Raw genomic sequence first — 21,318 nt, 5'->3', positions numbered from 1 at the left:
GCAGCTCATCTTCCTGACGGTGGCAACTGGAGAAAGTCTTTCTGTTTGTCCAGGCAGAGAAATACTTTTGAGAGCTTCCTTTTGGGAAAATGTCCTTGGAGAAATATTTCTGTGTTTTTAGCATGTAATGAGATTGACTGTTCAGTAGCAGACAATAGCTCAGAAAATAAAGAAGGATATGTATTATTTTTCAAGTGTTAGGAAAATTAGGGAAAGAATTCTGAGCTGGCATTATCAAATGTAAAACTAATGAGTAATATTTTCCAAAAAAATGGGGTGGCTCACGACTTCCAAGGTCCTTACTTCTCCATTAAGCAGTATTAACAGGAGTCATTCTCATAGAAGATATGCAGTTGCTGTCAGCTAACCTTGGCTGTGCCATTAACTGTGAACTTGATCTGGTAGTTCTTTATTTAATGAAGTCCACGGTACCTGCAGAACTGTCTGCTGACAGAGGTCAGAGAGGAGATGCAGGTCCTCCAAACGACGCAATGTAAAGCGACTGTAAATTTACAAGCTGCCTACATTTTGTCATAAACCCAGCCCCTGTGTAGGTGTGAGCTGCCTGAGGGTGCCGGGCTGGTGGCTTGGGTTGTGATGAACTGGAGGGGCCTTGGCTGGCCAGTGTGGCCTGCAGCTGGTTGTACCCTTTGGAAGCATTTTGCCTCTCCTGTCCTCACGGGGCTGCTCTGTGGTGCTGTGTCCAGCCCTGTCCCTTCTGTAGAGGTGGCCGATGCTGGGCCCCCACAGCCCCCATCACCCTCCTGGGCCCTCTGCAAGTCCTTCCCACAGCACAACCCGTTTTCAGGCACAGGAAATAAAGGGCCTACAAACCCAGTTTATCGTGCCCTTTGGGCGAAAGTGAGTTAAATATTTGGAATATATTAATGCTAAATAGCCTGTGTTGCTAGGTCTAATTTCCGCTGAAGGGAAGCACGTTCCTATTTACTTAAAACCGATGAAGCCATCGCCGTGGCTGGGCCTGTGGCACCTGTGTGGCTGTCAGCAGGAGCCCGTTGCCACAGTTACCCAGTGGGACCCCCACCGTGATCAGGACAGGGTTGGGGGCTTGCTGTCACCCTGCCACCCACCCTGGGGGTCACGACATCCCCCCACTCTGTGCCCAGCCCCAGAGCCCGTATTTTGGGGTGTTTGTTGCTGCCTCGCAGCCCGTCCGCGTTTAGCGAGGCTTCGTTATTTTTGCAGAGCAGATTTCGGTGTTTCCTTTAGAACCATCATAAACAGTTAAAACAGCGAAACCGCAGCTGTCAAAATAAATAACTGCGCTTTGTGTTGCTTTATCTTTTTGTTTTCTTATGGCGCTGAAAGTTGCTTATTCCTAAAAATGGAATCCACAGCGATTCTAGCAGCTGCTAGCTCAGATTAATGAGGGTGCCTGTCTCCGGCGCTCTTGCCAGCATCTGAGATTTTCGAGTTTAACAATATCTCCCCGTGTTGCAAGGAAACACAGTGAATGGCATCTTAATAAGAGCAAGCCTTGATGAATGCCACATCTGGCTGTTAATCAACATAAATCTAGACTTAGCTGATAAAAATGGTAAATATAATGTCTAAAACTGTGTTTTAAGTGCATGTTATAATTGGGTATTTACTCCTGTTATTTTGTAGGTAGCGAGCCGAGCTTCTTCATGCTGGTGTTTGACACCCGTGGAAGCGTCTCTGGGTGACTGCTGTTCATCCACACTTCGTAGCAGCAGTAAACTATTAAGGCAGGCTGAGGAAAGAGCTCAGAGAAATGACCTGAGATCTTAAGGCTCCTGCAATTATTTCTTTCCTCGCAGCGTATCCTGGTGAAGACTGATAGGCAATTTGATTGAGGCAGAGAATTCCTGTGAAAGGCAATGTTAGGGCAATGTTTAGGCTGACTTAAGGAGGGAAAAAAAAAAGAAAGATAAAATTGTATGTTTTCTATATGTTACTTAATGATTTTAGCTGTTTCTGGGAGATAGGGTGGAGAGGTCATCATTTGAAATCTTGGCTTCAGGCTTGTAGCATTTTAATTTGCTTTTCTCTGAAGCTGGAAATGGCAGCTTTTGGGTAGAGGCTGCTGCGGGTGGTTCTGCAGCCCGCGACTGCCTTCCCTCGCTCTGAAATCCATTAGCTGAGTGGCTTGAGAGGTGTCCTGAGGACACTTCTGGCTTTTTTCAAAGCAGGAAATGATGAGAAGAACACCAGCGTCTACAGTGGGTGGGTTTTGTTTCTGTGGTGAGCTGTCTTAGTATGTGGCAACAGGTTTGCCAGGTCAGTTGTGTTGGAGGTTTCACGTTCCTGCAGACGGACTGATCATCTGAACGGTCCCTTGCGGATCTGGAGTGAAAAATGTTGCTGTTGCTGGAAAGAATTGTTGAAGTATTTCTGATTTCTTCTGTTGTTTGTAATTTTAATGTCCTGTGTGTTAGCTTTGTTGTTCCAGCACTGAATTCATTGATTGCTAATCTAGTTCACCTCTTTCTTTGTATCAACAGTGCTCGAAGACTTGGCGAGTAGTTCAGGTCTCTGAACATCAGCATTTCTGCTTGTTTGTGTATTTGCTCATCTCTTTGTACTGTACAGGGAGAGAACAACTTCCTAATGCAGTTGACTTTTTGGCATTTGTCCTGTAATTGCCAAAAAAACTGCTGCTTCCTCCTACGTATCCATCAGATCTCTTTAAAGTCAGATGGATTTTGAAAGCAGCTTTTTGATTTCCTGAGGTCCGCATTTGGTCTTCCTTCCTCCTGCTCCCCCTTTCTTCCTTTGTTCTTCGAGGTTAAAGCTGTGGGTGTTGAGGTCCCGTTAGTCATTTTGGCCACTTCTGAGATCTTCATGTTGAAAAATGCCTGGATTAAACCATTCCTGAATTGCAGCAGGTTTACGTCACTGAGGCTACACTGGTTGAGTTACTTCAGGGTGATGTAGCTGAATGGAGAGCCCTGTTTATTTCTGCTGGGACTGGGGGGATGTCCTAAAGGACACAGCAATATCAGTTTTCTTATCTAATCCTAATCCCCCAATATAGCCTTCACTATGGACAGAGCAAATCCCCTTTTAGAATCAGAAAACTGATCAAAAAAATTAGAGGTACTGTAGTGATTATTGTCATGCTGTCTTGTATTAGTAGTATCCTCTGTCTTTTTTTATTATTATTTTTTTTTTGTCTCAAGCACAGAAGACGCTGAAGGAATGTAACAAAGCCCCACATGTGGATTAAAGTAGTTTCTGGAATTAATTGCTGCCAGAGGAAATGGACCCTGCTCTCCTCCCCTTCCCGGTGGCTGCTGGCTCGAGCACCGCTGCTGTTGCGTTAGATGAGTGTGGTCGGCGGGATCAGGGCCGTGCGAACACCGAGTTTGTCCCGGCTTCAGCCCCATGCCTTCAATCAGGGCTGGAGCTACCTCGGGCACTCGCTGCCCAAAGCATTTGGAGCACGAGCTCTGCAGGTGGTGGGTTTTGTGCAGCTGTGTGGGGATGAGTGGTGGTCGTGCCAAGCAGTGGGACCCTGACCCTGGCCGGCATCCCTAGCCTGTGCACTGGTGAAACCAAGGGGCAGTGCCCACTAACGAGTGTGCAGTGTTCTCCTTGCCTCTGAGTCTCCTTACTACCTGGACCTGGCTTTTCTTTCCTGCACCAGGGTTGCCTTTCATGTTCAGACTAAAAGCTGGCCATTACCTGCCCATGGTCTTCTTCGCTCCTGTGATTCCTCGGCTGGTTGGGGCATTGGATGGGTTGGGGTTAGTGGGTTGGGCAGTTTTTTATTTTCCCTACTTGGTATTTTCAAGGGAATATGTTTGAGAGAAATTTAGGGAGGCAGAGAAAACTTTAATCGGGAGGTTTAATTCAAGCTGGCAGGGAAAGCTGCACAAGGGAGTTGCTCCTTGGTGAGTATTTCTCATCTCCTGCAAATGTTGGTGTCAAAGCACGTGCTCGCATGAGGTTAAAATGTGAGGTTTTAAGGGCAATGGGAATCTCACATGATGCTGCAGGAAAAGTTTGTCTAATACGCTCTTTATTTCATGACTTGCTTTATAAGTCTGCTAGCAAAAGAGGTTGCCAGGTGCCTTCATGGTATTGGTTTTAATTTGCTCTCGCTTGAAGTGTACAAGTGGGGGAACGATAGGTTTGAAATGGTGAGGAAAGCAGGCTGGTTGAGCTGTTAGGCTCCCATGTTGCCATGCTAACCATGTTAACAGCTGCTAATGGTTTCTTAAGCTGCCAAAGCAGCCTGAAGATAGATTTAACACCCAACAGACACCTGTTTTTAGCAATTTAGCTCCACAGGCACATGGCACAGTACTGCAGGGGTCCTGTCCATAAAGAACAGATAAAATGTGTTCAACAGGTTGCTTGTAAAGGTGGAAATTGCTGGCTTTCTACTTCGTATTACGACTTTCTTGTTGGAGAGTAAGGAGGAAAAGCACGGCAAGAAGGCACGGTCTGGAAGAGATGAGCACTAGAGGGATTTCTTGGTGTTTCATACTCATTTTTGTCTTCCAAAGGCCTTACTTAGCATCTTTCCATCTGTCTGAGGACCCTCATTTCCCATTCCACCTCAGAGCCCGCCTGGAGCCAGGCCAGGCTGCACAATGACCTTCCCAGCAGTGTCAGCCCCCAGGCAGTGTCTGAGCTCCCGCCTGCTGATCCCAGCACTGCCTCAAGCACCCTGAAGGAAGGTTTGTGCTGGTTGCTGCCGTTCCTGCCTCCTGCACTGCCACCAGACTGCGACTGTCACCACAGGGCAGGGGGACATCCATGTCCTGCGGGGCTGCAGGAGGCAGGCCCAGCTCTGCACAAACCCACTCCAAGCTCAGCAAACAGGAGGCTTTTGAGACACAGATTTTGGGCTTTTCCAGTCACACAGCAGGAATGTGTGTAGTAACTACTGATTCCTGAACAACGCCAGACTGTTCTGGTTTGGTAGGTGAGGGTTCAGCCTTTGCCTTTCTCGTCCTTTGGGTATGTTCTGCTTTTGCTTATTTTCTTTCAGGCCCAAACCTCCTGACTCTGTGCACTTGGCTGTGCCATCACGTATTCTTTTCATGTGATCAGCGTGGGTTTACAGAAAAAAAACACCAGAGAATGGTAACTGGCCTTTAGTTATATCATGGACTTCAAAGCGATCAGCACAGAAAGGATAATTGGAAAGAAAGTCCCTTTCAGGTTATAATTATTTGTCCCAGGAACCAGAGTTCCTTAGCGGTGATGCATATTTTCCCTTTTGTTTTCCCAGTGCCATGGGAACCTGGCAGTAGAAGGTCTCTGCTGGTATGCGCAGCGTATACCTGAACCTCCGCACGGGGAAGTGTAGGAATCACGGTGCTGGATCCCGACCAGTGATCCATCGAGACTTGTTTCCAGCAGCACCAGAGCCAGCTGCTTCAAAGGAAAACAGAGCACTCTGCAGTAGGCAGGTTATCGTTTTCACAGGGAAAGCTTCCCTTGCAAGACTCCTGTCAGCCAGGGATTGTTCTTTGCCTTCGGACTTTTTTGTTTAAAGCCTTTAAAGCTGCTCGCTTTTCTTCCACTGGAAATTGGTTGAACAAGAACCCTTGCAGAGCACTTTGCTGTGCCCTAGTGCAACAGGTAGCACCACGTTAACTGGCTCGTATCATCTGGTCGTGGTCGTGTCGCTTTGCTCATGGCCTCTCCTTCCATTCTGCTTCTGTTCTTTGGCTCCTTGTTTCACAGTCAGTCCCTTCTGTCACTTTCCATCTCACTTACGAAATTCTCCCCATGGTTTGTGGACCGTTGCAGGATGCCCAGCTTTTGTTCTCCTTCCATCTTTGTGGTCTGCCCAAATCACACTGATCTTTGTCTGTTTACTGATGGCCATCATGGAGCCTGCTTGTTGTAACCCATCGGGGGAAATGGGGTGAGTCCTGTGTGCAGGAGCTGGGTCCAGAGGAGCTGTCAAAGCTGCTGGTGGCGTGTTTTGGGGCCCAGCACCGAGCTCAGCTGTGCCTGCAGGAGCCTGCTGGGGAACCCTGGAAAGCCACTGCCATCTCTTGGCTGTTCACCCGATGCTCCTTCTCAGTTCCCCAAGATTTATGGCCCTGGTCTTGCTGCAGTTGGTCGTGTGAAGGTTTTGAGGGATGGCTTGATGCTGAGAAGTCAAAGAGTAGGCAGCAGCCACTGTGGTTACACCTCTGTGGAGATGAAGAGCATCTCACTGGCAAGCAGCAACACTTGGATGTTCTCCTCACCTTGGTGGCCATGCCTGAGGGATGCTGGTGCCCGTGGGTTCAGATGAACACAGAGGAAATTATTTTTGTTACTTTAAGATGGAGTAATTAAATACAGTATATATGGATCCCTCAAAAATGACAGCCGCCCACAGAGCTAAAAACAGGAAATCCATTAACTTCATTATTTAAAAAATAAAATAAAAATCTTCCCAACTGATTCCTCTGTCACTTAAAGTTCTGCATGGAAGGAGGGCTAATTTAACGCTGCATTAACTCACTGTTATCACCCTCCTGTTACCTAAGTAGTTTCTAATGACTACCCTGGAGAGCACTTGGAAGCTTTTAAAAGTTTTTATGCTAAATTTTTTTTTTTTCTGTGTGGTTTATACTTTAAGAACAAAAGTTATTGATAACATTTTTCCAAATCTTCCAACAACATGAAAAACTACTCTGTTGCCTGCAGAAACGCGAAGCATCTCTAGTCTGTAATCTCTGGCAAACAAGAAATTTGAAATGTTAAGTGGTGAAATGTGCAAAAACGGATGGGGCAGAGTTTGTGGGACGCTGGAGCAGATTTGGGCTTGTGGGTGTTTGCAGTAGCAGCGTGTCCCGGGGGCGGGAGCGGGGCCATCCACCCTTGCCCAGGATGAGATGCCAAAGGGGGCTCTGTCCTTAAGCCCTCTGAGCTTTGGCTTTCAGAGCTCTGAAAGGAGACCCCGTGGGGCAGGCAGCTTAGGAGACCTGCCTCTTTGTTCGGAGGCCTTTAAGTGAAAGGCACCGCCGGATTGAGAAGCAATAAATCATTTTCTTCCCTCATTGTCTTTTCTTCAGAACTGTGGCGGGCTGATCTCTTCCTTTTTTAATCATCTCTCCTCCTTTCTGGGCCCAGGTTAAGATGTGCTTCTGAGGTCAGCATCTTTTGCACTTGGGATTGTGTTGGGGAAGGGGAGGAGGGTGACTTCAGAATGAATCATACTCATTGCTGCGCGGTATTTTCAAGTCTTAAAGTTATGACTTTCTGCTTAATATCACTTGAAAGGAGATCTTTGCTGTATGTCTCAGATGTTTGGTCGCTGACAAGTCAGAGGAACCCGCTCTGGGCTCTCTCCCACCGTAGCAGAGGAGATGCAGAGCGCAGAAGCTGTGCGGAGCTGGAGTTTCACCATTTGGGACACATCCATGGCTCCAGCTGCATGTGGCCGTTCACACAGCCTGTACAAGGGATTTCAGAAAATTTTAAAGAAAAACACAGTGCTTTAGGTTAGCAAAGAGTTGGTCTTTCAGAGCTCTGAGATGCAAGCTGTGATTTTGGAAAATGCTTGTGAATAAATGTGTACGCAGTGCTGCTGCCCTGGGCTTAGCTTTTGGTGGTTGATCGGAAGACCTAAATTATTTCCAAGTTAAGCCTTGCGTGTCTGCTCTCGCCAATAGAAGATATCCAGAACTGCCCTGTGACATTATTAGTGGGTTTTTCATGTTTATAGAATGACTTTGCAACTGCGGGGAGATCTGGTGTATCTATTAGGAACTGCCAGGAATCTTGTCCATAGGGAGCCCTGGGAAACCTTTTAAACTTGACACAAACTTGAACATTTCTTGCATGTTGCTTTATTGCAACTCAATTTTTCAGTGATATCTGGAAAGCTAGAGAGCGAAGGGGCTGAGTCTCTGCCGCCTGGATAGTTTTGTAGTCCTTCTGGAAAAGGAGAAATGACCGCAGAAAAAGGAAAAAAATAAATAAAAAGGGAAGGACAGCTGCTGGCGCTGCCTCGCAGAGCACACGGTGCTTCTGGGCTGCACAACACGACCGATGGCAATGTGAACTGCTGCACAGCAAAGCGATTTGCCCAACATCGCTGCATTTTAAGGCTTCCCTTCTGTAGTCTAAGCTGCATGCATTGAGCTGCTGTGTGCTCTGCCTGACATGGCACTGCAGCGAGCAGATCCTGCTCTTGGGGGTTCTTCCCCATCCTCCCCAGCCCCGTGTTGGTCCTGGGGGCTGGCTGGTGAGCCTGCTCCGCTCCTCTGCTCACCACATTGCAGCAGGTGGTAGCTAAGATGTGGATCTCTTGCGTGAAAGCCAAACCCAGTTGATACTGGTGATAATTTTGCCATGGATTTTAGTCTGGACATTATTTCATGCTGGAGATAAAAATGGTGCTTGTAGTTAGCTGACAAGCAGGGCATTTTAACTTAGCAGAGGACATACTGGTAAGGCACTTCAAAACGATGCAGCTCTGTAAAGTTAGGACCTTTGCTTTCCTTAGAGGAAGTTCTTGCTATGAGTGATGAAAGTTGTAATGATTTACAGTTCCTTTTCTTTTCTTTTTTTTTTTCTTTTTCTTTTTTTTTTTTTTTTTAAGTAAGGAAAAAGTAGAAATGCTTATCTTCCCTGGGTGTGTGGTTTTTTCATTTGTTCGTTTGATTTCTCTTTTCACAATTGGAAGAGGGCTGGGTCTGACCTAGCTCCTTTAGGGCACTCATGCTTATTAAAGTATTTGTCAGCCCGGTTCAGTGCATTTCCCAACCTGGGCTGTATTTCTGCCAGCGGGAGATCAGTAGCAAGAGGCAGGGGAAGCTCGGGGAGGAGCAGCCAGGTGCCCAGGGAACGTGCTGGAGCTCAGCACCTGGGTGCTCAGCACCGTGCTCGTGCCTGGCCGTGAGTCTGGCTCCATCAGTGGGACTGCCCGTGCTGGTTGCGACGAGTGCTTGCAGGCTGAAGCCCTTAACCAGAATATCCTGAAGCCATCAACGTATCCGATGCTATTTTCAACAGGTGTTTTAACGCTACAGCTTAAATTCTATCATACCGAATTTCAGGGAGGTAGGGAGGAGAGGCTCAGGAGCGGTTAATCTGATTCCAGTGCGAGTCGGTCCGTATTGGGTATCTTCCCTGTGCTGGCTGCCAGCGAGTGTGACACCCAATATTCATAGGGGGACAGCTGCGCTGTCCGCGCTGCGGCTCCTCTGTGTGCTGGCTGCAAGCTATAAAATGTGTGTACATCGCAGGAGCATTTGTCTGCGCCGTGCAGACCTGCCCTCTATAAATTTTGTGTGTTGATGTGTACAAGGAGAAGCAGTTTGCTGTTATTCTTTGACCCATATTATAGAAAGAAAAAAATAAAATAAATTCTGAGCTATGGATACTACAGCTAGGTATTGTTCTTTGGTTTTGATCGACTGCTTTTTTTTTTTTTTTCTCAGAAGAATAGATGAATTGAAAATAAGAACCTTTATTATCTTTGGGCCTTTCGTCTGGCCAGCTCTCTGTCCTCTGGCTCGTGGCTTTCTCCCCTGCTGGACGTGCAAACAGAAACCTGGCCGGGGGCGCGGGAAGCCGAAGGTGCAGCCCTGGGCTGGGTGGGGAGGGCTTCTCGTGGCTTTCCTCGGGAGCCGCGGGCAAGCTGCGATCCCTTGGATGTTTTTTTCATCACGTACTTGACGGTAAATAATAAAGATGAAAATTGGAAACTTAATGATATAATGCTACATAATCTATATTCCGTTAGAAATAATACCCTCTATAGGGAGCCATAATGGTGCTGCTTTGGACTTTTCTGGAGACTGTTCATACCAAATTGGCTTTTTTTCTACATGTTAAGTACCAGTAATGTTTTCCACAGCACATCAGATGTTTCTGCCAAGGAGTATGCTCCCTGCTGAAGAACTTGGTGAGGCAGCACGGTGGAGGCTCTCACAGTTCCTCCTTCAAATGGTTTTTGACTCCAGAGATCACTTGATGTTGAGCTAAATTTCCTCGCTGAGAGTTTGGATGAATGGTTTTATTTAATTTTGAAGAAAAACATTTGAAAACCCTAAAAAGAAAAACGGGAAAGCTTTTTTTATTATTTTTTATTATTGCTTCCCTATCTTCCCTTCTTGCCTCCTGTTGTGCCCCCCCAGCACCTCTCCACTTCTCCCCGTGCTCCCTCCCCGGTGGAGACCTCAGAAAATGCCAAACTCTGGATTTTGCTGCATCAAGTTAGGAGCATGGAACAAACATTCGCAACGCGTGTGAGGCAAGTGCAGCCACCATTGGCAGTTTATTTTATTTCTTTTTTTTTTTTTTTTTTTTTTTTTTCAAAAAAAAAAAAAAATTGGCTCCCTCTCCTGCTGCGCGGGAGATAACAATGGCGCATTGTGCCGCGCTGCAGCTGCTGAAATTTGACTAGATCCAACTGAAGAAAACAGGAGCAGGTGGGTCAACAACGTGACCCTTTCGTTCCCAGCAGTATCAGTGTGCGCCAGGGCCGGAGGGATGGGGGGCCGAGGTGAGCCCCGAGTTTCAGCCCAGGCGTGAGGATGAATTGCTTCGAGCTTGGAGGATGCGAGTTGCCTTGCTGAGATGACCTCGATGCCTCTAAGGACCGCGGGGTTTGCTGCCATTTGTAAAAACAGGTTTCACTCCGAAAATGCTAGGGAAGTGTCACTGTAGGTGGTAAATCAGCACCACTGCAGGCGAGAGGTTGCTGCTCCGTTACTGGCACTGGTGCTCAGTTCCCATTTTGTGCTGGTTTCTCTGTGGCTGCCGTACAGGTGCTGTGAAAGCCTCCAGCACCGAGTGCCTGCCCTCAGCTCCCAAAATTGGGGCATTATTTGGGTTACTTGACTTTTTCCCCCTTTAGGTCTTCACAGGTCACGGTAATAATTCCTTCATGGCAGTGCTTTCACATTGCTAGAGCTGTCCCAAAGATGTCGGGGCTGGGATTTCCCGCAGCTTGGTGTGAGGTTCCCAGTATTTCGGTGGGGATGAAGGACGCGGTTGTGTCGGGCTCCTTTGCCTGGCCCAATGCATCTCAACACTGACCAATTGTCAGAAAAAAGAGGGGGAAAACTCCAGTTGGAAAGGAAAGCTGCATGATCAACTAAGTCACAGCTTTTCCTGCGGTCTTCCCTGCTGAGGTGCGATGACTTGGGTGATTCCTCGGAGGAGCTGCAGCACCTCCAGGCTCTGTGAGCCTCAGAAGTGTCAGTGAAAGGTGGCAAGGTCCAGCCACGTGGTTATGGCCTCGAACCTTCCTAAGACTGCAAAGGGGGTGAGTTTGAGGCTTTTAGGGGGCAGACAACAACAACCGTTTGTAAGTCAGCAGTAGAAACTCAGGGTTTCTCCTGGTGGGTCTTGCAGTCTTGCTTTCTGGCATCAGCTTACAACAGGGTGAGGGCGAGATGGGGCAGAGCTCCCCCTGCTTTCTGCTCTGTGCTCTGGCTACGGCTGTGGTGGGTAAGTTGTAGTAGAAAACATGATGCTCCCAGCATTTTGGATAATCCTATCCACAAGTGCTTGTAGTGCTTGTGGAGTAGCATCAGACAGTACTTTATTTGCACATGATTATAGCTGTAAGAATAACAACCTATAGTCATGGAGGAGTCCCTGCTAAAAACAGTTCACGTTTGTCTGACTTTTTTGTCTGAGCTGAAGGCTTAGCCCAGCCTGTAGTTTTTAAGCTAAAACACAAACAGAAGTAGAAGACTGACTTTAGGGGAGAGAAACAGATCTCAGGGAGATCGGGGCCAACTTGGTTGTTGTATGAGCAGCTGGATGGATGAGGTGCAAATAAGGGAAGGGAAATTTTAATATCCAGAGGACATGGTAAAACTGGGGAGGCTGCAAAACCTTCCCCTGTTTTCATTTCTGGTGGCAAGGTGAGTCAAATGGGGAAGGGGAGAGTGGTGGCAGTGGGTAGGCGGCCGCTGTGGGCGAGGAGGAGATGGATGGAGGCTGCAGAGGGGCTTCCACAGCCAAGGGCAGGAGCTGTGACTGCGCGGGTGAGGCGTGCTAGCATGGAAAATTGATCTGCATGACCACATTACCAGCTGTGGTTGCTCAGTGCATCAGGAAGAGGGCCGTTAATAAATCAGAGGCTCTCCGTGCATGTCTGCATCTCAGACTTGTTTTTTAGCAGGAACTTGGTGTGATCTGATATGAGGGTCAGCAGCGGAGTGAAGGACAGCAGCACACAGCACCAAAGCCTCATCCATGCTAGCAAATCTGCCCATCACCATGCACGGATGCTGGAGCCGAACGAGATCTAGCTGCAGGCGGAGGAGGTTTAGACAGAGACTTCTGAAACGCTGCCGTGACCGTAGTTTGTCCTTGGCTGCACTTGCAGCAAAACCCTGTTTAGTGCTGGCTCAGCTGCACCCGTTGTCAGCAGCGGGTAATTTAAGAGGCTTCCACCAACAGCTGGGGAGCACTGTGTGCCGCGGTCCTCGCGCCGCGCTGAGCTGTCCCCTGGCTGGCACGTCACATCGTGCTGTTGGACTGGCAGCCGGGTGGTGGTGCCAGGATCCCAACTTGTCGCTTTGGAACGAGGAGCACAGGTGCAGGCTGAACTGATGATCCTCTGAGGCCAGCCGCATACCGGGGAGGCTTCGGCTTCGCTTCTGCCACGCACGTGCACATGCGCGGCTCTCGGCGTGCTGGGGTGACCCGTGCCACGCACAAGAAACGTGGCACAGGACTGCTTGATCCCGCAGTGCTCTTTCAGCAGGCATCTTCCTGGGAGTTTGGATTAAAATTAAAATAGTGAAAATGTCCCCGTGCCCTGCGTGGAGAGGGGCGATGCTGCTCTCCAAAGGGAGGCACGGCTGCAGATCCAGAGGCCGTTTGGGGATGTGGAGGCTCCTGCCTTCCTACTCAGCCATCCAGCGTGCATAGCGTGTGTCTGCGGGGGGACACGGTCATTACCATATGAAAACGCTGATAACAGTGGGATTCTTGTGCAGGCAGAAACGCATGAGATATACTACCATTTCGGTGCCAGTTAGACCCATAACTGCTATTTGTGGCTGGGTTTAGTAACAATTAACCTTTCACATTTTGTATTAGCCATTGCTTTCCTGGTGCAGCTGCTTTTACAACAATATACTTCGCTTCTCCTCCCAGAAGCGCTAATTTTGGCAGTTGGAGTATCTGTTCTAGAAAGCACAGGATGTATGGAGGAAGAGTGGAGATTTTCCAATAGCTGTTTTAAGTACAATATTTTTTTAAATGCATTTTGATTTAAGGAACCTTTTGCATTTTTTTTTAAAGGAAATTCCATTACAGCTATTTCATATTTTAAAGCGAATTTAGTGTAGTTTTCCTTGTGTGACAAAGTCACATTGCACGTTCAAAAAAATGTTGGCTGTGTGTGCATTTCAGGTATCTCAAACTGGAGCTGAAATGAATTAATGCCTTTGATAAATCATCTTTTCCAAGCTGGGGGAGACAGAGTTGTAGCAGACCAAACTGTTTCTTCCACTTTACAACTAGCAGTGTCCTGGGGAGTCTTGGGAAAAGCGTGGTTATGAATGACCCATGGGTGCTGTCTGGTTTATTGTATGCAGTTATGTAGGTAAGAGTATCAGTGTCCTAAATGGCTCTCATGAGGTTGCTGCTTTTTCAGGAATTGCCCTCTTTTAGGCATTTAGCATTTTTTAACGTCTTCAGAGTGCAATTGTATTGCAGAAAAATATTTGAAAATTCAAGTGTGCGATTGGAAGTGGGATTAAGATGTTGTAATGAATTTGAATTTGTTTTTGGCATCAGTATATTGTTACTTGATGTAGGGGAGGTTGAATTTCACCTGTCAAAACATAAATGCAATGTTCTGGCTCTTCCAGAGCAATCATTTCAATATTTATACTGTCTGCCGTGCTGGAGAAATAAAATGCAAAATGCAGATTTGCATGACATGGGCTATAGCCTGTCTTCTCCAAAGTGTTGTCACAGGTATCGGGTTATTGTGTTGTTACACGCCTGTGCTTTGATCTCAGACACACTGGTATTAACTCCAGAGTCCTTTTGCCAAATCCAGTAGCGTGTGAAACTGGCTTGATGGATGATTTGGACTTTTTTCATTATGATTTTTCTTCGTGATTAAAGATCCAAAGCTTCTGGTTGCACATTAATGCTGATGATGAATACAACCTAATGCAACTTTAATCATCCTCTTTTGAAGATGAAGACTGCCCTTTTTGGCTCGTGGCATGAATCCAGGGCAGCCAGCGGGATGGTGCTGCACAGGCCAGCAGAGATGTCATTCATCAGTGTCTGGGGCGTAGCAGGTTTGAGGAAAACCTTCCACGTGCATTCATCAAACGCTGCCGGTTTTAGACAATGGTGTGTGACACGAGGAGATTTCGGAGCAGGTTTACTGCAGAGGCTTGGGGGCATGCTGGCTGCATTTCCACTTTCTGTATTTTTAGGGTAGAATAATTACAGGCTTCTGGTTGTGCTAGGGGTGGAGGCACTGATGAATAAACGAGTAGCCCAACAGCAAGAGGTGGGCTTCCTTCCCTGCAGCAGCGGTCACAGCCAGGACACTACTGGCTCTGATCACTCATGTTCCTGGGTCACTTTGCCAATTCCCAGGGCACTTAAGCTGCATTTTCTTTTGCTTCGTAATAGGACATGCACTTTCTCTTGGTTCTTGTTGAATGAAATAACCACGTAAACAACACAAGTGTCGGCCCGTGTTCTTGAAGGAAAAACAGCAAAGCCCAAAGTATAGGTGCACGTCATCGGTGCTGTCAGACTGGAAAAACAAAGATAACACATGCCCAGAGAAGCTGTGGATGCCCCATCCCTGGGGGTGTTCGAGGCCAGGCTGGATGGGGCAGCCTTTGAGCAGCCTGGTGTGGTGGGAGGTGTCCCTGTCTATGGCAGGGGGTTGGAATTAGATGAGCTTTCAGGTTCCTCTTCCAACCCAAACCATTCTGTGACTGTGAGAATACAGACTTGGGTATTAACTATGGAATTGGTGCGAAATGCATTTACCGATGTACAGCGATGTATTTTTCTGGAGTTGATGGTGTTGCTTAAAGCATCTGAATTCATATAGCGAAGGCAGCGTGTGATGTGTGAATTAGAACAGAATTGGCAGCCAAGTTCCCTCAAGTCAAATTTCAAAAGCGTTGCAGGTTTTTTTTTCCTATTTGTGTATTTTAAAGTTGTTAAAGGATAATTGATAGGACGCTTACAATAAATATTTTCATTTTTCTTTCTCACATGCCTGTACCACAGGATGGGAATCGCAGCTCTTGGAGACTGGCTTCCTGGCGATATTCCTCTGCCCGCTCTGGACCCTCTCCCGCCTGCCCCCCTCCACGCCTCCCTCCGGCATCGTCATCTGGGGCTTTCGGTGGCTGATCTTCAGGATCATGCTTGGAGCGGTAAGTCGGCACATCACATCACAGTCCTCTAGTTCAGGATTTTATTTTTTTTTTGTTATAAGGACAGAACCTGTAGCAGGAAATGCCTCATGCTCTGTTTCACTGAGTCTTTAAACTTCTTATTAGTGTTTACTTTAAGAAAGACAAACACGGGAGTAAGAATACGTGTCGATGTGTTGGTGCTGTTCTTGCGATTGGCTCTTTAAAAGGAATTAAAGTGAAGTTTAAGACCTGGGCATTGTGACTTTTTGATAAGTTGCCTGCAAATCCAGTGGGTAATTCCCAGGAACCAGGAGCTTTATGTTGAGTTATTTTTTCTTTGTGTGTGCTTTACTGAAATGTCATTCTCTGCTCCGTGATTTCAAAGAGAACAATTGGTGCATTACTGTCCAAGTGCCAGTGGAAATTCCCAAGAAGGTTGTAAAAGAATCTGTCAGGAACTGACACATCTTTGTTAAAGTAAAGGTGTGGCAGGGGCATTATCCTGTGATCTGCATCTGCGTGTTGGACTCTTCAAAATACCCCAAAATTTTCATCCAAGGATCACTGCTGTAGGATTGTGGGCAGGTGGGACGTTCCTGTGTCTGTTTTCTCTAAAGCCCCTCTCTTATCCCGGCTCTTAAAGTGCTTCAATCTGTGGGCAAGCTCAGTAAGCTCTTAGTTATCCTCTAAATAACAAACAAACTTTGTATGTGTTAACCTCAGTGTCGCCTGCTTTTCAGCTTCGTTAGCGGGCAGCGTGCTATTGCAGCAGATATTCTTGGAAAATTCATGCTGCGGGCTTGTTGCGTCAGAGTGGCACCGCCCAGCCTACGACAGTTCAGCAGGATTTTTGTTGTTTTGTTGTTTTTTTTGTATACGTCACACCACTGGTATTTCACAACTCCCTCTTGGTTGCGTTTGCTTCTTTGCTTGTCATGTAGGGTTGCTGATTTTGCTCTGCTTCCTAAAGCTGGAGGGATTGATTGCCGCAATTCTTACTTTATACTTTATATTAAATAAAAATTATACTTTACATTAATTGAATAGATCTGTCCCTCCTGTGGGGCAGTAGAGATGGATTAAATGATTTATTGTAGAATCCTACATGTAGAACAGCTAGGATTGGAAGGGACCTTAAAGATCAAGTAGTTCCAACTCCCCTGCCATGGCCAGGGATGCCTTCTTAACCTTAAGTTATATGATCACCAAGTTTGTATCCCACTTTCCTATTACAATGGGATTCTGACTGCGCTTTGCTCTGCTCCTGTTAATTTTTTATATATGCTCTGAGTTATGGGACAGGTTTGATGTAAAGGAAAATCACGCTCATGAAAGGCCTTTGTTATTGTTATCTCTGTGCTGCCCCTCGGCTTTATCCAGAGAGTAACAAGTCTCCCGTTATTTTGGGAAGAGCCCTCTGCAAAATAGATGCCACCCCTTGAGTCCTTTGTCTGCCTTGGTTGCTGATATGTAACTAACAGGCATGGGAGAGTAAAACATGGAAAGGTCATTAAATGGGGATCTATGCAAGCAAGTGGAAATCGGTGATTGATGGGATCTTTAATGTTTTGGGGCCCAAACACGTGTACATTTCCTTCTCGGCCAGGGTAATGACGCTTGCAGGCACTGGGACACAAGTTTAATGCGTGAAAGCGAAATATCCTCCTGCAGCACAGGTGCACCTGCTCTAAGGCAGGCTTTGATTTCTTCACTAATCTGGGCAGGAGCTGAACCATGCGCGCAAATGGGGGCCGAAGGAAGGTTTCCCAGGGGAGGGATTGGCAGTGATTGTCTGGCACAGAAAGTTTGACTTGCACGGTTCTCCGGGGGCTCTTGAGCTGGCTGGGGTAAGGTTTTCCTTGTAAAATGCCATCCTCCAAGCAGGTGGCATTCCCTTAGGACATCTTTATTTCTCTCGCATGGTGCCGGATGGTGGGCGAGTGATGCCATAAACAGTTTTGAGACTCACCTTAAACGGGCCAGTGTGTCTGGTTTTTGCAATGTGATGGCTCCTAGGAAAGACCTCAGGTTCCCATCCCAAAGCTCCTTTTTTTTTCTGAAGTCAGCTTCTGTATCATGAACAGGACGAGGGTGTGGAGTTCGCTTTTCAGCCCTCCCTTCTTTTTTTCTTTTTTCTCCTCATTGTATCAGATTTGGGAACTCTTTCTGTGCAGAGCTCCAGCAAGCAGAGACTACAATAATGCACTAGGGGTTTCTGTGGGAACAAATGCTGATGCTCCTATGTCCATTGCAGCCTCTGTGAGGGAACAGACAGATGATCAATTCCAGTAGCTTCGAGGTACAAAATAAACCTCCCTGTAAGAAGGGAGGTGCATCCAGCTCCACCACGGTGCCAGCCTTGCAGCTTCCTGGCTACCCCTCCCAGCACCCCGGGACACGTGCACTGCTATCCACCTCTAAAATGCCAGACGTGCCGTTGTCTGTGTCCCAGAATAGCAACATCTTTGAGGAAAAGAGGAAGTGTTTCCTCACAAATCAAGAGCTGATGGGGTCTGAAATGAGTAACATGAGGCTTCGTGGTCAGAGCATCCCATTGCATGGTGCACATCCTGCATGGAACAGGAGCAGCCCTGAGCCCCATTCCCAGTGAGGCTATGCAGGTCTCTGGAAAAGTATTTGTGGCCAGATCTTGCTTTGTCATGCACGACTTCCCTGTGAGCAGGCTGGGCTTTGTTAGGAGAGAGGCAGCAAATGAGAAGTAAAATAATCCCTCCTGCGCTCCTGTGCAAGGCAAGGCGTGCATTCAGGCTCTGCTGCTGGGGTTTGATTGGCAGCAAGTGCTGGGCTGATCTCAAATATTGCTGACTTTTTAAAAGGCGTAATTATGTGATTCAATCTATATGTTTGATGTTCCTAATAACCCATTAGTGCAGGATGTAAAGACGGATGCTTCTTAGGAACATGCAGAGGCAAAAGAATAGTGGTCCCTTTGTGTGCGAGCCGTGTGTTCGGAAATAAGTGATGCAAACAGATTTATGCCGCCGATGTGCCGCAGGAGTGCTCTGCGACTTGAAACCTTCATTGCTTTGCTTGTGACTCTGGCTCTGATGTCTTCAGGCCTGGGAGATGCAGAGCACCCGGAGTGATGAGGTGGGCTGGGTAGGCAGAGGCGCGTGCTCAGCCTGTTAGCTGCTCTCAGCCTAGGGGAGCAGCCCAGGGTGTTGCCTGCTGATAATTCAGTGTTTTGACACCTGCAGCTGCTTGGAGAGATGCTGAAGGCACGATGCTGCTCTCGAAGAGCCTCGGTCCTCTCAAGCACCTTGTGTTTTTCATCAGGCTGAGGGTGTGCTCCCGCTGCTCCGTTCCCTGCAGAGCTCGGTGTGTCTGCGGATGGCACAGCGGTCTGTGTGCTGCTCTGGCTCCCCAGGCTGCTTGTGGCACCCGGGTCAGGCTCTTCCCCCAGCCCCTCGGGGCTCCAGGGACTCTGGGGTGCTGGCAGACGTTCAGCCTGACCGCAGGTTTTGAGCCCCAGTAACGGGACCTGTGTGAGGAGCAGCTGAGCTCCCCTGGCTCAGCTTCTCCCCTGCCCTCCCCGGCGTTTCAAAGCCAAGGCACGCGTGTGCTATCTGGGTTTGTGCTTTTGGAGGGAGCTGCTGGTTTACCCAGGCTGTGGTCGTCCACGGCACTAAGTGGGCCCTGGGCTTTGCCTCGAGATGAGTGCGCCTTGATTTGGTCCTTGTTTGTTTTCTGGCAGGCAGCAGTACTGCTTGTGAGCTGCCCTTTTACCTGCAGCTGTGATTTGCAGCTAGTGCTCTGTTCAGCAGATGTAATTCCCCTTCTCGTTTTGCAAGAGCTGTGAGAGCAGGTGAGCATTGTCATTTGTACGTTCTGTGCCATCACCTGCAGCCGGCCAGAGCCACGCACCGGGGGAGCACAGATCCTGCACCGCTGAGCACCGGGAGGCTGGGGAGCAGCCCTGAGACAGTGAATTGCCCACAGCACACCTCTGGAACTTCACAGTAGCTCTTTGGATCCCGAAAGTCATTAGTTGTTACATACGTAAGCCGTAAAACACAGTTTTTCTTCGTTAGTTTGAGTGTCAAAGGAAGGTTGCCGTGCGTACATGCTCAGAAATGTGTGAATTGGGTTTTCGTCAGCACCTGTGTGCGTAGCTATAGTAACGCTGATAAAACCGGGTAACAGAGCACACGTGGAGAGGGGCAGCAGTGCTTGGACCGAGGTGGGGTTCAGGGGAGCCCCAGCCAGCGTTGACCCCACGGGGCCACGGGAGCCCCGGCGCGCTGCGGTGCGAGGCCGCGGCTGGGCTGTGCGGGAGCCGGGCTGCGGCTTGGCTTGCGCCGCGCTGGATCTTGGCTTGTAGAGGCTGACGCTTTTCACTGCAGACATGGCTTTGATGATTTCCTCACTGATTATTCCCCAGAGCGCTCTGCTTATTACACATCACTCCTCAAGCCTCATACCAGAGGGCTTTTTTTTTTTTTTTTTTTTTTGACAAGAGGTAGTTAAGCGAGGGGCTGTTCCCTCCGAGCAGCACATCTCGCTGTCAGCTCAGCCGACAGAAACAAGCTGCGCTCTGCGCCCAGCTCTCACCCCGAGCACAGCATCGCCTCTGCCAGCTGGAGCTGGAGGAGCATGACGTTAACACGGGGCAGGGCAGAAGCAGTTCTTGGGGCAAAGCAAGCAGCCGGTGCCCCAGGAAAGCTGCTCTGGGCATGGGGTGGGCAGCGCTGGGGCAGTGCCAGGCTGCGTGATGCGGGGGATCGGGCAGGGAAAGGGCCCCCAGCGGGGCCGGGGAGCGGCGTGCTGGGGATGCTGTGCTGGTGCCAGCGAGGCACTGGGGCCCCTTGGTGGTGCTGCCAAAAGCCCCGCAGCTGGTTCAGGCTCAGCCAGCTGTGTGCCAGGCCCTGTCCCTGCACCGTCACCTCTCTGGTGTGATGGGGGGAGCGTTAAACAACCGCCAGCTCTTAGAGCGGAGGGGACGGGGGTGTTTTATATGGGGGTGTTTTATATGGGACTGTACGTGTGCTGCTTGCTGCGCTGCACATGGTTTGAGGCCGGGAGATGTTGGAAGCACGCGGGGAAGCTTTTAAGGGGTGCGGGCTGGGGGCAGCCGTGCGAGGCAGCCCCCGGGACCATGAGCTGCCGCTGTCTCACGGCGTCACCGCCGGGCTGCGGCTGCGCAGCTGGAGCGAGAAGCAGCAGGGTGGAAATGTCATTATCCCTTTACGGCTGGTGCTCATCCTGTAAAATGTGAAGCTCGCAAAGTGCCTCCGGGGCAGGTCGGGCTGGCGGCCGGCGAGGGGCAGCAGCTGAGGCTGAGCTTCCTGGAGGCAGAAGGAGCCCGAGCGTTCACTGCTGGCCGGGGCACACGTCCGCATCGCTGCCGTGTTGGCAGTCCCTCTGGAAGTGCCCAGCAGTGACACCAGGCTTTGGTTTGGGTGGATTTTCGTCCTTTCCAGCTAGAGCCAACTCCTGTGCCTCTTCCCTCCCAGCCTCCCTCGTTGTGGGACACGAACGTGGAGCCTGCAATTCCCTGTATTACGTACAGCCAAGCTTGTAACCGCTGCGCTCACAGCACGGATCCCATCCAAGTGTGTGCTCTGAGCAAGTGTCAGTGTGAATATCTGTCAGAAACAGCAATCAAGGAGGTTAAACGCCTCGAGGTCCTCCCTCTCTTCTCTTCGCAAGCCTGCTGCGCCTGTCTGCTGGCACGGAGCTGCGCTCCAGGAGCAGCCGTCCCTGCTCACTGTCACTGAAGGGTCACGGCTGGGGCTGGGGTCTGCCTGCTCTGCTCGGGGGCCCTGGCAGCAGGAGCTCTGGGAGCAGAGCCAGGGCTGCTGATGCGGGGCGCTCCCAGGCCTGGCCAGCAAGGGAGGGGGAAGGCATGTCCAGTGCGTCCCTGAAGGTAATGGAGAGCTGACAGGCACCTTCCCATTACTCCCTGGGTTTGGGGTCATTGCGCAGCCCCACAGGTAGGAGATCTGCATGGGGGGGCTCATTAAAATTGGCACAAGCT

At 49.0% G+C, this 21,318-nt stretch overlaps 1 protein-coding gene across 4 annotated transcripts in view; it reads left to right on the top strand.

Annotated features, from left to right (window-relative positions):
* The window catches only part of LMF1 (lipase maturation factor 1), a 190,680-nt gene that overhangs the window by 42,291 nt on the left and 127,071 nt on the right, over positions 1–21,318 (top strand). For all 4 annotated transcript variants that reach the window (XM_084536873.1, XM_084536871.1, XM_084536872.1 and 1 more), the window contains one exon: positions 15,190–15,338. In XM_084536873.1, the coding sequence (XP_084392999.1) occupies positions 15,327–15,338 (12 nt within the window). In that variant the 5' untranslated portion in view covers positions 15,190–15,326. The remainder of the gene's footprint in view (positions 1–15,189; positions 15,339–21,318) is intronic.

This window comes from Aythya ferina (assembly GCF_964211825.1).
Source record: "Aythya ferina genome assembly, chromosome: 15".
NCBI lineage: Eukaryota > Metazoa > Chordata > Aves > Anseriformes > Anatidae > Aythya > Aythya ferina.
This window is presented reverse-complemented; position numbering and strand designations above follow the sequence as displayed.